The sequence below is a fragment of the Ictidomys tridecemlineatus genome, chromosome 5 (assembly GCF_052094955.1).
Source record: "Ictidomys tridecemlineatus isolate mIctTri1 chromosome 5, mIctTri1.hap1, whole genome shotgun sequence".
In the NCBI taxonomy this organism is placed as follows: domain Eukaryota; kingdom Metazoa; phylum Chordata; class Mammalia; order Rodentia; family Sciuridae; genus Ictidomys; species Ictidomys tridecemlineatus.
In genome coordinates, this window is record NC_135481.1 from 49,449,088 (window position 1) to 49,464,704 (window position 15,617).

The 15,617-nt window shown below is 33.9% G+C and overlaps 1 protein-coding gene across 9 annotated transcripts in view; it reads right to left on the reverse strand.

The window, feature by feature from the left end:
- Ddhd1 (DDHD domain containing 1) overlaps window positions 1–15,617 on the reverse strand; it is a 77,751-nt gene that overhangs the window by 21,310 nt on the left and 40,824 nt on the right. For all 9 annotated transcript variants that reach the window (XM_040276316.2, XM_078049920.1, XM_078049918.1 and 6 more), the window contains 2 exons: window positions 11,549–11,655; window positions 7,006–7,112 (listed from right to left, as the gene is read on the reverse strand). In XM_040276316.2, coding sequence (XP_040132250.2) covers window positions 7,006–7,112; window positions 11,549–11,655 — 214 coding nt within the window. The remainder of the gene's footprint in view (window positions 1–7,005; window positions 7,113–11,548; window positions 11,656–15,617) is intronic.

Genomic DNA, 15,617 nt, shown 5'->3' on the forward strand with positions numbered 1-15,617 from the left:
GTGGAAAATGCACATAAAGACTTGGACTGTATGTCTGGTTAATGTAGTTTCAGAGGTATGCAGTGTGATATGAAACCATAGGGCTGTTTGAATTACATTATAGCTATCATGTAATGCTTTGGATTTGGCTTTTATAAGAATATCAATAATCCTTAAAATTTTTGTAAGTTTCCTGATTTACAATCTATATGATGGAGGTGCAGAAAGACCTAATGCTTAGATAAAATAAATTCCTTTAGAAGTGACAACATTTTTTTTTTTTTTTGGGTGGTGGTGGTGCTGGGGTTGATTTCAGGCCTTGTACATGCTAGGCACATGCTCTAATACTAAGTTATACCTCTTGTCCCTGGTTTTTGCTTTTTTTTTTCCCCCCTTCAGTATTGGAGATTGAACCCAGAAATATTCTACCACTTTTGTTATTATTGTTTTATTGGTGCATTATAGTTGTACATTTTTTTTTAAAAAATACTTTTTTTCATTGTATATGAACACAATACCTCTTTTTATTTACTTGTTTTTATGTGGTGCTAAGGATTGAACCCAGTGCCTCACATGCTAGGCAAGAGTTATAGCACTGAGCAACATCCCCAGCCCCTAGCTGTACATTTTGATGGAATTTGTTGTTATATATCCGCACACATGTACACAATATAATAATATAATTTGGCCAATATCACTCCCCAGCACTCCCTCTCTTTCCTCCCCACCCTTGGTCCCTTTTTCCTCTAGAGCTCCCTTTAATTTTCAAGAGGTCCACCCCCATCTTTGTGGAAATATATACTTTTAAATAATTTACTTTAGTATGTTGCCTTACATTGACTTCATGTTAGATGAATTTTAACCTCCTTTTAAAGAAATAATAATTTTTGCCCACTTCTCACTGATTACACACCTCTTTTGTCCTTCAAAATGCCTTAAGCAGTGCTTCCCAAAACTCCCTGATGGCATCACCGGGGCAACTCTTAAAATATAAATCCACAGGTTCATCTCAGATCCACTGGACTAGACTCTCCAGGGGAGGGAAAACTTTTCTTTGTACTTCCCTTTTGTACCTTTTTATTTAAAAATAACTTCAAATGCATAAAATGTTGCAAAATAAAAAGCAGCACAAACATCACACATATAATCTTTATCTAGATTCACCTAGTATTAGCATTATAGTTAATTGCTTTATCATTTGTATCTCTGCTTCCATAACACACATGAACATTTCTGGGAAACATTTGAGGATATACTGCATATATTATGGTCTTTTACCCTTATATACTTCATTTTATATTTCCTAAAATTAGAAATAATCATAACATAGTTATTGATTTCATAACTTTACTTTGATGCAATATTTTATATAGTTTGCCATTCATATTTCAATCCAGTCAGTCCTTTATTGCAGTTTCCCTCATCCATTACAGGATACAGCCTAGCATGGGATACTGTATTTAGCTATCATTAGCCTCCTTTAATCTGGAATATTTTCCAAAGCCATTCTTTATCTTTTATGATATTGATATTTTTAAAGAACACAGTCCTATTCCTACATTTTGTTAGAATGTCCTCATTTTGTGTCCCTGATGTTTCCTCATAATTAGAACACTGCATAAGTAACACTGTGTCCTCCTCTGGGTACAGTATCAGGAGGTACATAATGTCCATCTGTCCCTCAGGAATACTAGTGTAAGTGTTGCCTGAATTCTCCCATGTATAATTAGCTTTTCTGCTTTTTAAACTAATGAGCAATCTTGTAAAGATACACTTTAAGATAATGCAAATATCCTGCTCTTCATCAAAAAAATTGCTGCTAATTTAGTATCCATTGATGATTTGTGCCTAATCATCTTTAATCTGATCCTACCATGATGGCTGCAAATGATTTTCCAATTCCAGCATCCCTCCAGTCAGCCTCTGGCATTCTACTGTAAGCAAGGAACTTTCCTTCTTCCCATTTATCTATTTATAACTAATTTTGAGGTAGGATTTTTTAAGTGATTCAATCCATTACTATAATTCCATAAAAATATACTAACAATTCCTTACAATAAATACAAATAATTAGTTAACATTTTGTTCCTCAAATTATTCTAGATTTGGCAGTGGGAACTGCTGCTTGGGCTCTGGTGTCCTCGAGACCTACCCTGTTGTCTTTTTGAAGATTTTCCCACCTTCTATCATAACAAGTTGTCCTAGACACAGAATTGGCCACTTCCATGAGGAACCCTAGAGTTTCTCAGGGGCAGTAAATACTTACTGCAAATACAGTAAATACTTCAAGGCAAAGATCTAGGTGCTGGGTGTCTCTGCATTTTTTGCCATTTAGTGGACCAAGCTTGGAAATGCATGCAAGTATATAAACACATTCACCTACAAATGTACATAATATCTATATGCACAAATTTTAGATATCCTGAGTTCAGATTGATACCTTCAATTCTAGTCTCCCCATAAGGCTCTTTTTTTGCCTGTATTTTTAATAAGAACCAAGTGACAGTTTTAATCAGGGATGTTTGGAAAACACTGTCAAAGATTGATTTCATTCTGAAAATAATTATCTTTGCAGGTATAAGAACAGAATAAAAAGTGATGAATTTCTCAAATGTCATTAGCCAGTGGTCAGTGCTTTGAACCAGACACTTTTTTTTTCTCTTCTTGTTATTAATGCCAGCTTTATAATGCTCTTATTATTACTATTTGGGAACCTGCTTCAGCACATTTTAACCTTGATCATATCCTCTTAGGGATATTACCAATCATGTGTGTGTATGCAGTAGTAGAAGTATGTTCTCATTCTCTTTGTCTTCCACCGCAATGGTTCCATTTACAATATTACAGTTCAATTTCCTAACCTTAGCACATAGCTAACAATGCCCACTGTATACTAATGAAAGACTATGAACACATAACTGACTAGTTTCTATTCCATGATATAGGCCTTCCTTGTTGGTTAGAATTAGGTTCAGAACAGTAATTCTTCTTGTAGCTTCTCTCACCTTCTGGTAAATGGTATGTTAGCCTGTAAGTAAAGAATATACTGAAGTCATTGCTGACTTCTAGCTGGTGTCTAGGAGGCTAACATCTTCTTTATTCTATTTCAGACCTATACTAGTTTTGTAAACTGTGTGGACAATGTGGTAGAACTGGCCATATTATTCTTCCCTTTTTGTTTCTCACTACTGCCAATAAGTTCAATGCAGACCTTGCCCAATACTGGTATAGAAGGAGAAATGGAGAAAAATTAAGAAGACGGCAGCCAGGACAGAAGGAGGTTTCTTTGGTAACTAACCAACTAAATAAACATTTCTACATATATGTAAAGGATATGCAGAATGATTTTCAAAGATACTGAATGAATAAAATAAAAAATGCACTGGCTTTATGCAGCCCAGAGCAACTCTGCTGGAAAGCTTCATTCATTCCACCAAATACCTAAAACTTATATGTCCAAGTAACACTGCCAGTTGTAGAAGGAATAAAGCCAATAATTTATTTACAATTAAGTTTCTTGCTGACTAAAATATGTTGTGAGTTATTTGTAATTTATTGCCACCATGAATATAGTGCTTCAAATTATCCATAGCCTAATATGTAAACATTGAAAGGAACAAAGTCTTCATTCTGTTAGAAGGATGAAGACAACTCACATACATCAACAATCTGAACTCCAGTGAAGAGATTAATTCAAGCATATTCCTCTTGAAATGGGTTAAATTTTCTGATATTTTGGGTAAGTAATTCTTAAATTTGGTTAAAATTAGTAGCATAGAGTCCCTTTTTTGGGGAAAGGTGGTAATTGGGGATTGAACTAGACCACTGAGCTACTCCCCAGCCCAATTTTGTATTTTATTTAGAGCCAGGGTCTCGCCGAGTTGCTTAGCACCTCACTTTTGCTGAGGCTGGCTTTGAACTCTTGATCCTCCTGCCTCAGCCTCCTGAACTGCTGGAATTAAAGGCATTTGCCACCATACATGGCCCACTGAGTTCTTACATTATGAAACTGACTAAAACTAAAGAAAAGGCTTCTATCTCTGAAAGGTAACTTGCAGAAGCTTTGGTTGACTACAACTGCAAACATTTTAAAATTTTCTTTTGGCCCTAAGTCCTATCACAGTTACTGGGTCAAAATTTTGATGTCACTGAAAACAATTGTGCCCCAAATTTTAACTGGAACTTTTTAAGTTCTACCCATTTACATTCAAACAACTTCTTAACTTTACCTCTTTTATCTTGTTTTCCTGAACTCCAAGTTCTTCCTCCAAATTTTCCTCTCCCTATGGCTCAGCCCAAACTCTTCTAATTGCTCTCTTACTACCCTCAATTACAAAACTCTTAAGTATTTGCAACTCTTACTCTTAGCCTCTGTATAGATTATCTCTTTTCCTTTTTGCCTAATCTGAAAATGGGTGCAGTTTCTTCTTTTAAGCAACTTACTCTCATCTGGTTATCTTCTTACTGTCTGATTTCTTTTCCTGTGTTCTAACTTAAGTTCCTCAGATATCTGACTGGGACCCTTTTCTCTTTCTATCTTACATTTTTTTCTGGACAATCTTACTTTTCAAGGCCATTACATTTTTTAGAAACCTGAATATGTATGCTTCTGAAGCTAATTTTTAGCCTTGTTTGTCTAAGTCTATACTGTACAATTCTAGAAGAAAAATCTTACTAAACATACCTAAAATTTAGCAAGCATAACTCATTATTTTCTAATGTTTTACCCTTCTCACCCACAAAAGTATCTAGTTTCTACTTTTCCACTGCTGGTTAATATCAGAACCATCTACCAGCTACCTAAGCTAGAAATCACAAGTCATCTTTGCCTCTTCGAAACTTGTCATTACTCATAACAAAGCATTCCAAGTCCTCTTAATTGTCTCTTATAATTATATTTCGAATTTATTGCTTCCCTTTAGACACTATTTGGGCTTACACCATTTCTTGCTTGCATTTATGAACACAGAACTGGGGTGTGAAATATAACCATTTTTCCCTCCCCCCAAGAAAATTAGAAATGGGAGGGACAAGACACAAACAATACTATCTGTTACTAACGTTTCGAACTCAAGTCACTTTATATAGTCTAGAAAAATAAAAATGTGCTTAGAAAATATTTGAAAAACTAAATGTATAAGTTAATTTAATGCATATAAAACAATAAACTCAGTAGTTTTGAAATGGTTTACATGTTTATTATAAAGATAGGTATAGGTTACTAAAAAAAAGTATGATCTTTGTATACTCTTGGCAACATATACATTAAACCCTATTGCCAGGCTTCACTCCATTTCAAGTTGTTTGAAGTCAGGAATGCTTTTAGATTAAAAACTAATAAAAGATATTTGATAGAAATATCAAGCCTTTCCTTCTCTTATCAAAGTAGAGGTGTCTACAGGAAGTAGTGCATCTGCTTCATAACTGGAGAATTTTGACAGGATTCAGAATCAAACGATTTACTATTATTATAATAATAACTATTAATTACTGTAATAACTTAATTACTGACTGCCATGCGCCATATTAATGCATTATCTCAATCTGCACAAGAATCCTATAAAGTAATTACTGTTAGAACACCCATTTTGTAGATGGAGAGGTCATCCAAAAATTATGTGTTACAGGTGGCCTGGAATCAAGAAGTCTGTATGGCCTCTCTACAACTTGTAGAATTCCAATGGTATTTTTAGAAAAAAAAACTGGGGCCATATGTGATTAAGGAGAAATATGAAAATACAAACTTATCTTAATTATAACAATAAGCCTAAAATATTTTTCAGGGAGTAAAAAGAACAATTTAAAAACTTTCCATGACTTCTGCAGATACTGCATTTCAGGACTGTGTGCTCATGTAACACACTGTACTGTGACACACTGTTTTAAACCTTCTTGGGGGTAGGTCCTCCTGTCTTTGTCCTCCCCTTCCATTGTGTACTCTATCTTATACATAATAAGTTCTCAATAAACAAATTTTCAATAAATGTGTCGATAATTTCCTTAGTTCAAAATTTCTTCTAGCAGCTGATTAGCATATATATATCATGAAATCTTACTTAAGATTCCTGATAAAAGAATTTAGCCAAAGCAACTGATTTTACTTTCAAACACCTACACTGACACTCCCTGTCTCTCTACTAATAAGGGTAACAGTTCAAAGTGGCCCAATGTTAGCCAGTATTTGGTATAGAGTAAGCACTCACTAAATATGTATTAAGTTAAAGGCCCAGAGAAGTCAAAACAACCAGTGAATAGACAATAGATGGGCCATACTGTGAACACAGAGAGAGGAGTGGTGAACAGCACATGCTATGGAGCTCTATCACCTGGTTCAAACCCTGGCTCTGCCACTTCCTAGGTGAGACACTTTGGGCAAGGCCCTTAACCTCTCCTTCCATTAGTTTCTTTACCTTTTAAGTGAGGATATTACTCCCACTTACTTCACAGGGTTTTTATGAGGTTAGATGTTAATACATATTAGGTAATTAACAAGTATTCATTATTCCTATGAAACAGAATTCCTTCTCCAAAAAAGTGACAAGGCACATTTGGTTGAGTTTCTCTCAGCCCACTGAATAAACCTTCACCTCCTACCTGCTTCAGTGTTATCGGGGTGATGTATGAGCAACACTACCATTTGAGAGCTACCTGGATCCATTAGAGAAGTGGGGCAATGAAAGTCAGTCTACTGCATACAAATAATTTGAGGGAAATCTCTTAAGTGTCTCAAACTCTTGTGAAGACAACAGAGATATAATTAATGAGATTTGCAAAAACTGATATTTTTCAAATAACTATTTTCTAAGCAATCCTCTACCCAAGGGACTATCCATTTATGAAAGGGTCACAATGTCTAGTTTGAAGTATCAAATTCACTATTAAATACAGGCTATTTATAGATTAACTGATTCCTACAATTTCTCATTAGCTTTTTTTTAAAAAAAGACCATAAGATGTTAAAATTTAGGTCATTTATGTGCTATCACTTGAAAACATACTCAACAGCAATAAGATAATGATACTTACTTCATCCCTGTAAAGTGGGCTAGTATAATACATTATGTCCATTGCACTGCTGTTCAGCATATCTCTTAAACCCCGTACTTTGTCAGGAGTAATGGAATCAACAGTATCTACAAAAACAAAATGAGAACAAAATTAAACATGAGGTCTTTAATTTGGGGAAAAATTGTTTTCTGAAACAATTTAACACTTAAAATATTCAAGATTGGCTTTGATTCTAACAGATTTTCCCTTCTGCCAAACTCTGTAAGAAAAACAATAAACCCAAACAATAAAAAACAAAAGGGAACATGAAAAGAAAAGGAACATTATTAAAGGATGAAGTCCACTGTCATCAAAACTTCTTTTTTTTTTTTAATTGGTTGTTCACAACATTACAAAGCTCTTGACGTATCATATTTCATACATTAGATTGAAGTGGGTTATGAATTCCCAATTTTATCCCAAATGCAGATTGCAGAATCACATCGGTTACACATCCACAATTTTACATAATGCCCTATTAGTAATTGTTGTATTCTGCTTGATCTAAGTGTCTTGGGCCTAGAAATGTCCATGTGGAATGCTTGGTGCCACTAACAGCAACAAATTAAAAAAAGAAGAGTTTCCCATGCTTTTCATTTAACTATCTTTAGTGAACCAAAGATTCTATGGGCAAGAATTGTACAATGACAAATATGCATAAAGTGAAATAAATTAGCAATGGATTCTTCAGTAACAAGATAAAGCTGGTAATTTACTGTGTTGAAAAAAAAGTCACCTAATAAAAGTATGCAGAAAACTTCAGATTTCTTAATAAAAACATGACAAAAGACTATATATAGATGAATATCATTACTTGAAAGCACAAGGTGGACAGAAGAAGGCTTACAATTTTAGTAACTCCAATTTCTTTTATCTTTCAGTTTTTTACTGCATTGAGTTATATTGTTTTTATTTTTTCCCCTCACTTTAATACAATGTAATAAGGAATGGAAGGCAATGACAAGCAGAGACTAGAGAAGTCTTTTCAAAGATGTAAAGGGAAAAATGTGGCTGTGCATAGATCATACATTATTTTTAAATTGCTAAAGTGAAAGGTATGATTACCTTGCTGATATAAAAAGTGTTTAAATCTCATTTTAATACATTCAATAAAGTTTTATTGTGAAATTCACATACATACAAAAGAAGTATATAATATATGAGCAATTGAAATAACAATTTACAAAATAGAAACAATTCTACTACATTGCTCAGAATATTGTCATTGGGTTGGGGGTGTAACCTGATGGTAAAGAACATATGCTTTGCATGTGTAAGGCCCTGGGCTCTAGTTCTAGCACCATCACCAACAACGAAACGAATATTGCCATTGTCTAACGCCCACTATATATATAAATATATATATAAACAAATATATAATATAGATTACAACCCAGTCCACACATAGAACACAATTTATCAGACCTCTCTTTTCCTAGATATAATCACCAAAGAGAAGCTGAGATAAATTATGCTTTTCTTTCCTTAAAGATTTACTACATGTTTAATAATATTAATAACTACAGTCAATGACTTGTATGTATAGCATTTACTGTGTGCCAGTACCTAAATATTTTATTCCATTTCGCCTGATTCTGAACACTGTATTAATTGTTCATGGTTTGCTTCCCTCTCCATCAGGTTTGGGATTCACCCATGTTGATGCATTTGGCTGTATTCTATTCCTTCTTTATATATATATATACCTTTATTTTATATATTTTTATGTGGTTCTGAGGATTGAACCCAGGGCCCCCCATGTGCTAGGTGAGTGCTCTACCACCCAGCCACAACCCCAGCCCTCTATACTCTTCTTACTGCTGATTACAACCCAGTCCACACATAGAACACAATTTATCCTCTCCTTTGAGAGACATATTTGTTGTTTCTAGCTCTTTATGATTTTCTTTAGGGTGAATATTTAGGACTGAAATTGCTGTGCCACAGTATCTGTCAATGCACACCCAACTTTATAATATCACCTTTCAAAATGATTGTACCAATTTAAATTTCTACCAGTACTGAATGAGAATCTTCACTGATGCACATCTCTAGAATACTTGGCAGTGCCATTTTCTTAATTTTTCTCCTTATTAGTGTGAATGATATTTTGCTGTGATTTTAATTTCTATCTCCTTGATTATTAGTGTTATGTATTTCTCCTATATGATCTATACATACTTTTTCCCTCTTCCATTTTCCTGTTCTTTACTCTAGATATTAAACCTTTGGTAGCTCTGACTGTTATTCTGAGGCAACACTTCTCCTCAGTTTGTGGACTGTCATTCTTTGTGGTCTAAAGTCTATTGATAGAGAGAGGCCCTTATTTTAATCTAATCAAATCTACCCAAGTTACTTTATAGTTAAGATATTTTTTTTTAAAGAGAGTGGGGGGGGGAGAGGGAGGGAGGGAGGGAGGGAGGGAGGGAGAGGGAGAGAGAGAGAGAGAGAGAGAATTTTTTTTTAATATTTATTTTTTAGTTCTCTGCAGACACAACGTCTTTGTTTGTATGTGGTGCTGAGGATCGAACCAGGGCTGCACGCATGTCGGGCGAGCGCGCTATCGCTTGAGCCACATCCCCAGCCCTAGTTAAGATATTTTTATGTTTTAAGAATTTCTTCCCTACTCTGAGATAATAAAGGTACTCTTTTGAGTTTTTTCTAAAAGATTTTAAAGTCTTAGCTTCCATAATATGATTTTTTTATACATATAGAATCTAAGTAGGGATTTTATTTTTCTCCTTTTTCCACAGAGGACAACCAGTTGCCAAGCCCACTTACAGAACTTACTTTTCACCAATGAGCTGTAATGCCAGCTCTGAAATATATAAGGTTTCCACATTTGGAACAGGTCTGTTGAGGAAGTCTACTCTGGGGCAGGGGTCTATTTGCCTTTCTTTGCCAATACTCAACTGCTTTAATTACAAAAGTTAAATAATAGGTCTGGCTATCTAGTAGTCATGACTCCCCTTTTACTCCCTTGTTCTGTGTTCTTTTTGGTCCTCTGTTCTTCTGTAATAATTTTAGAAACATTAAGTTTCATGAAAAACTCCAGTGAAATTTTGACTAGAATTGCATGGAATCTATGCATCAATTTGGAATAATCAACACCTGTATGAGATTAAATCATCCAACCTACGAAAATTATCTGTATTTATATACAAGAAAAATTTGATATTTTTAAGTTTTATTTTTTAATATAAATATATATCTTTTGTCAGTTATTTCTTGGGACCTTGTATTTTGGTTATTTCTGTTTGTTTCCGACATACAGAAATGAAATTACTTTTATATGGATCTTCTATATTTTACAACCTTGATAAACTCTCTAATTCTAAAAATTTTTCTGTATTCTTTTATATGTTGTGGATAGACAAACACATCAACTGCAAATCAGATCAGATGTTTTTTGATTCCTTATCACTGTTATTTTTTCTTAAACTGTTGCAATGCTGAGGCTTCAAAGCAGAATGTTAAATATGGGCATCTTTAGCATATTCTTGAGTTAAAGGAAAAGTTTTTAGCCTTTCACCACTCATAAGTACTCTTATGTTTGCTAGAGCATGTTTTTATTATTATATAAAAACTTACAAAGTAAAATTGACTGAGTTCTAATGCATTCAGTTTTATTCAACCGCCACCATGATCAGGATACAGCACTATTCAATCTCCAAAAAGCTTCCTCATGCTGCCCCTCTGAATTGAAACCCTTCCCTTTCCTTTAGCCCTGGCAATACTGACTTCTGTTCCTATAGTTCTTCCTTTTCTTAATACCATAAAAATAAAGCACCAAGTATATATTTTTTCACAATAGGCTTCTTTCACTCATCATAGTGACTTCAAAACTACCATAGTAGTTTAAACCTAACAGAAATGACAAACTCAGGGGTTTTAGTAAATATTAATTCATCCTCATTGTCTGCATCCTTGAATAGCCTAAGAAATTTATCAGGGGAATGAGGAAAGCCCAAGGACACTGTTTTTATTTTACAGAACTTTATGTATGAACTATTATTGCTGGGAGCTCTTTTTTGGTCACTAGAATTTGTTTAACAACCCAGTAGAACCTTTGATTCCATTTTGGCTTGATAAGCTACAACTAACATTCTTGACTATGAGACAATATCACAGACCTGGAAGAATCCTTGAAAATCATCAAGGAGGCATTTTAGCATGATAATAAATGTGCTAAACTGGATTTTAGAAAAGATGGATTTTAGAAATTTTTTTGTTCCTTCCATGTTACTCCTTACCCCCAACCCACAGAAGACATTCAAAAACAGTGCTATCTGTGAAATCATATGATGGTCCAAATGACACAAAATCAATACAATTATTTAAAAAACATAACAAAACAATGGATTTTATTAAATAATCTAGAGCAATGCATGAGTATAAGCCAAGAAAATCAAATGGAAGGTATTTTGTTCCCAACAGGCAAAAATTGTTTCTAAAAGTTTTCTACATTTACTTTGCTAAGTTTACCAATGGCTAAAAATCTTGATTTTGAAACAAAATATACCTCCATCAAGAGTAAGTTTTGACCGCCACTCAACAGGCAGAAATTCAACATGTGTTGCATGGTTGGAAAAATGCCTTTCTTCTATTTTTCTTGCAGCCTCTCTCATCCTAAAAATAAAATAAACGCAAAACAAAACTTTGAGAGTAACTTCACATATGTATTTATGATATAAAACATCCTTAATCATAATACTTCCATTGCCTTATAAGTTTGTCTAATTATATTTCAATTATTGCTACTCGAAGCAAGTATGCAGCACTAGGGAACCTTCAAAGTTATCTTCCTAAATTTTCCATCAATGATTTCAATTGTTCCAACTTTTTACATTTTATTATATGAATTTTTAGTAGGCAGAATAGTATGATTACCCCTGGGCCATCCCCTACCTCCAAATATTAACAAGTCACGGCTTTTCTTATTTATTCAATTCATTTCCCCTATAATATAAATTTTATTTTAGAAATTAAGATCAATGAATTTATTTTTGTTTCTTTTACTGTCAGTTATATAAATTTTAGTATATGTACAGATTGTGGCTAACACCACACAATCAAGGCACTAAACAGTTCATTCCCAAAACTCCTTCTCACTACCCTTGTAACAATCACACCTTTCTCCCATATTTTATTTATTTAATTCTGGGGCAGTACCAAGGATGAACTCAGAAGCCCTCTACCACTGGGCTACACCCCCAGCCCCTTTTTGAAACAGGATCTCACTAGGTTGCTGAGGCTGGGCTCAAACTTGTGATCCTCTTGCCTCAGCCTTCGAATTTGCTAGAAGATAAGAGTGTGCTACTGTGCAGGGCTTCTTCTCCCATACTTTAAAGAAAATTCCAGATATCACATAATTTTATCTGTAAATAGTATATGTTTCTAAAATGTAATCTATATGCTGATACCTTGAAAACCAGATAATTTCTGAAGAATTGAGGTACAGTTCATCTAAAAAAGCAGGATAAATGTTTAACTCTTCCATTTTACTAAGTTTTCAAACTAAAAAGTTGTAGGATATAAATTTTGATGTTACATTATATGGTTCCTAATCACTTCCCTAAGGCCCTACCAAACACCATAATTGGATTAAGTTTCCACCCTATTAACACCTGAAAATGGGGACTAAATGTCAACCTATGAAGTTTTGAGGGTCACTCAAATGATATCCAAACCATACCACATGCCATTATTAATTCATAGATTTAAATGTATGGGGCATTTTATCCACTGTGGTTGTGTGCCTTAATGAAAGTTGAATTGTCTTCCATTCTTGGTCTGTGAGTTTTGGTTTTAGTACTTTTGACACAGCCTTACTGGTTCTTTGTTGTTTTTTGAATAATGCAGTAGCTTTTACTATATTCACAAATATGCAACTAATTTCAGAGTTTTTTAAAATCACTTCAAGAAGAAATACCATACTCTTTAGCATTATTCCCTATCCTTCTCCCCCCTAGCCTCTGGTAACTACTAAACTACTTTTTGCTTCTGTGGATTTGCCTATCATGGACATTTAATGTATAAATGGAATCAAAGTATGCTACCCTTTTGTGTTTGACCTCTCATTTAACATGTTTTCAATGTTCATCCACTCTGTATCATGAATCAGTACTTCACTGTTTTTTTTTTACTGTTGAATAATATTTTGATATACCACTTTTATCTATTCATTGGTCAATGGACATTGCTTCCATTTTTTTTTTTGCTGTTATGAATAATGTTGCTGAGAACATTATCTGAGAAGTTTTGGTGTGGCCATGTTTTCAGTTCTACCTAGAAGGGATACTGTCAGCCCATATACTATCAATTAACCTTTTGAGGATCCGCTCAACTGTTTTGCAAAGCAGCTACATTACTTTACAATTCCAACAGCAACTTTGTTGGTTTTTGTTGGTTGCTAACTTTTCCACATCCTTGCTAACACTTGTTTCTTATTTTTTTAAAAGAATGATCAAAGTGGGCATCTGTCACTGTGAATCAAATCTTCTTAATACTAATAATACTGAACATCTTTTTCATGTACTTTTTGAGCGTTTATATATCCTATTTGGACAAAATGTCTACTCAAATCCTGCCATTGAAAAAAGACTGGAATTCTTTTTTATGGTTCACTTATAAGAAGACTTTGGATACCAGACCCTCATCTGTGGTTTATAAATATTTTCTCCTATCCTGAGTGTTGTCTTCATTTTCTTGACAGTGTCCCTTGCTGCAGTAAGTTGCAGAATCAGAAGTCAGAGTCCTCCACCTTTGGTCTTTTTCAAGATAGTTTTGGTTATTCTGGGTCCTGTGTATTTCCATGTAAATCAGCCTGTCAATTTTTACTAAAAGACAGGTAGCATTTTACTAGGGACTGCATTAAATATGTTAGGTAAACTTGAAAAGTATTTTCACATTATCTTCTAATCCATAATCATTGATGTCTTCTCCATTTATTTGTTTAGAATTAAATTCTTTCAAGGATATACTATAGTTTTTAGCACCCAAATATTATGATTCTGTTGTTAAACTTATTCCTTATTCTTTTTGATACTATAGTTAACGGAATTCCATAACAATTTTTATCTATTGACTTTATTTTAGCCCACACATCTTCACATTGTGCGTGTGTGTGTGTGTGTGTGTGTTTGTGTTCACATCATGTCACCACAAGCAGAGAATTTTACTTCTTTCTAATTTGGATATCCCGCCCCCCCCATTCTTTCTTGACTGTCATGGGTTAAACACACAGTACAATGTTGAACAGAAGTGATGGCAAGTAATATCTTTGTCTTGATCTTGGAGAAAGCATAATACTAGTTGAGGGCTCTTTAGAGTTTCCTTTATTGGACTGAGAAAGTTCTTTGTTGTTTCTAGTTTCCTGAGTGCTTTTTATTACAAAAGGTTGTTAGATTTCTGTCAAATGCCTTTTGTATATCAAAAACCACATGATGTGCTTTTTCCCTTTTATTCTATTAATTAATGTGCATCATTTCTAGGAAGGCAAATTTTGGGACATGGCTACAACATATCCATCTTTCTCTTCCACTCTCTGTCCCCACTTCCCCTGTTATCTTCTTTCATCTCTCCTTCTCTCTCTCTTTAAGAGTAACCTCAGTTAGAATTAAATTTCTGGGATAAATCTCACTTTATTATTATATCTAATTCTCCTTATATATTCTGGACTCTGTTTGCTGATATTTTGTTGAATATTTTTGTGTTTTGTACTTGTAATGAATATTGGTCTCTTTTTCCTTATAGTGCTTTTGATATCAGAGTAATACTGGCCTCTTAGTCTGAGCTGGAAAATTTCTACATTTTCAAGCATTTGTGAAGAATTGGTGCTGATTCTTCTTTTAATATGTGGTAGATTCACCAGTGAAGTCATCTATTCTGGGCTTTTTTGGTTTGTTTAAGTGCAGTTTTCTGATTTTTATTTCAAGTGCTTTACTTTGTACAGATCTATTTGAACACTCTATTTTTTGGTAGTTTTTATAATTGCTAGAAATTTTGTCTATTTACACTAAATAGTTTACTAACATAGAATTATACATAATGTTACCTTATAATACTTTCTATTTCTATAAGGCTGGTAGTTGATATAAATGTCCCCTTTTTTATTCTTGATTTTAATAATCTTGAGTCTTACTATAGCTAAAACTATAACCAAAATTATGCTATTATAATGCTATGCATATAAATCATGATTTCGGTCTTATTAGAAGCTTATTAAACTTTCATCTCTGCTAGGCAATGAATGTTTAGTTGATACTTTGAAACCGGAAGAAAGAGACTATGACAAGTTTGGACAGACTCTACATGGTCACATGTACAAATTCAGGTTCTTGGATGCAATATCACCAGTCAATGAAATGGACAGACTCACTGGGACTTCTGGAAAGAAAGACTTGTCCTTTATTTTTGAATATGAATAGAAGATAGCTACATACCATATCTGGAACCACAATATATATTCAGGAGTAGCTCCAAAATGAAGCAGGGTAAAGTTGATGGAATTCTGGTGACTTATTTGGCAGTAGCACTCCTAGTCTCCTTAGCATAATGAGTTACTAAATATTCTTTGTGGCTTAAGCCTT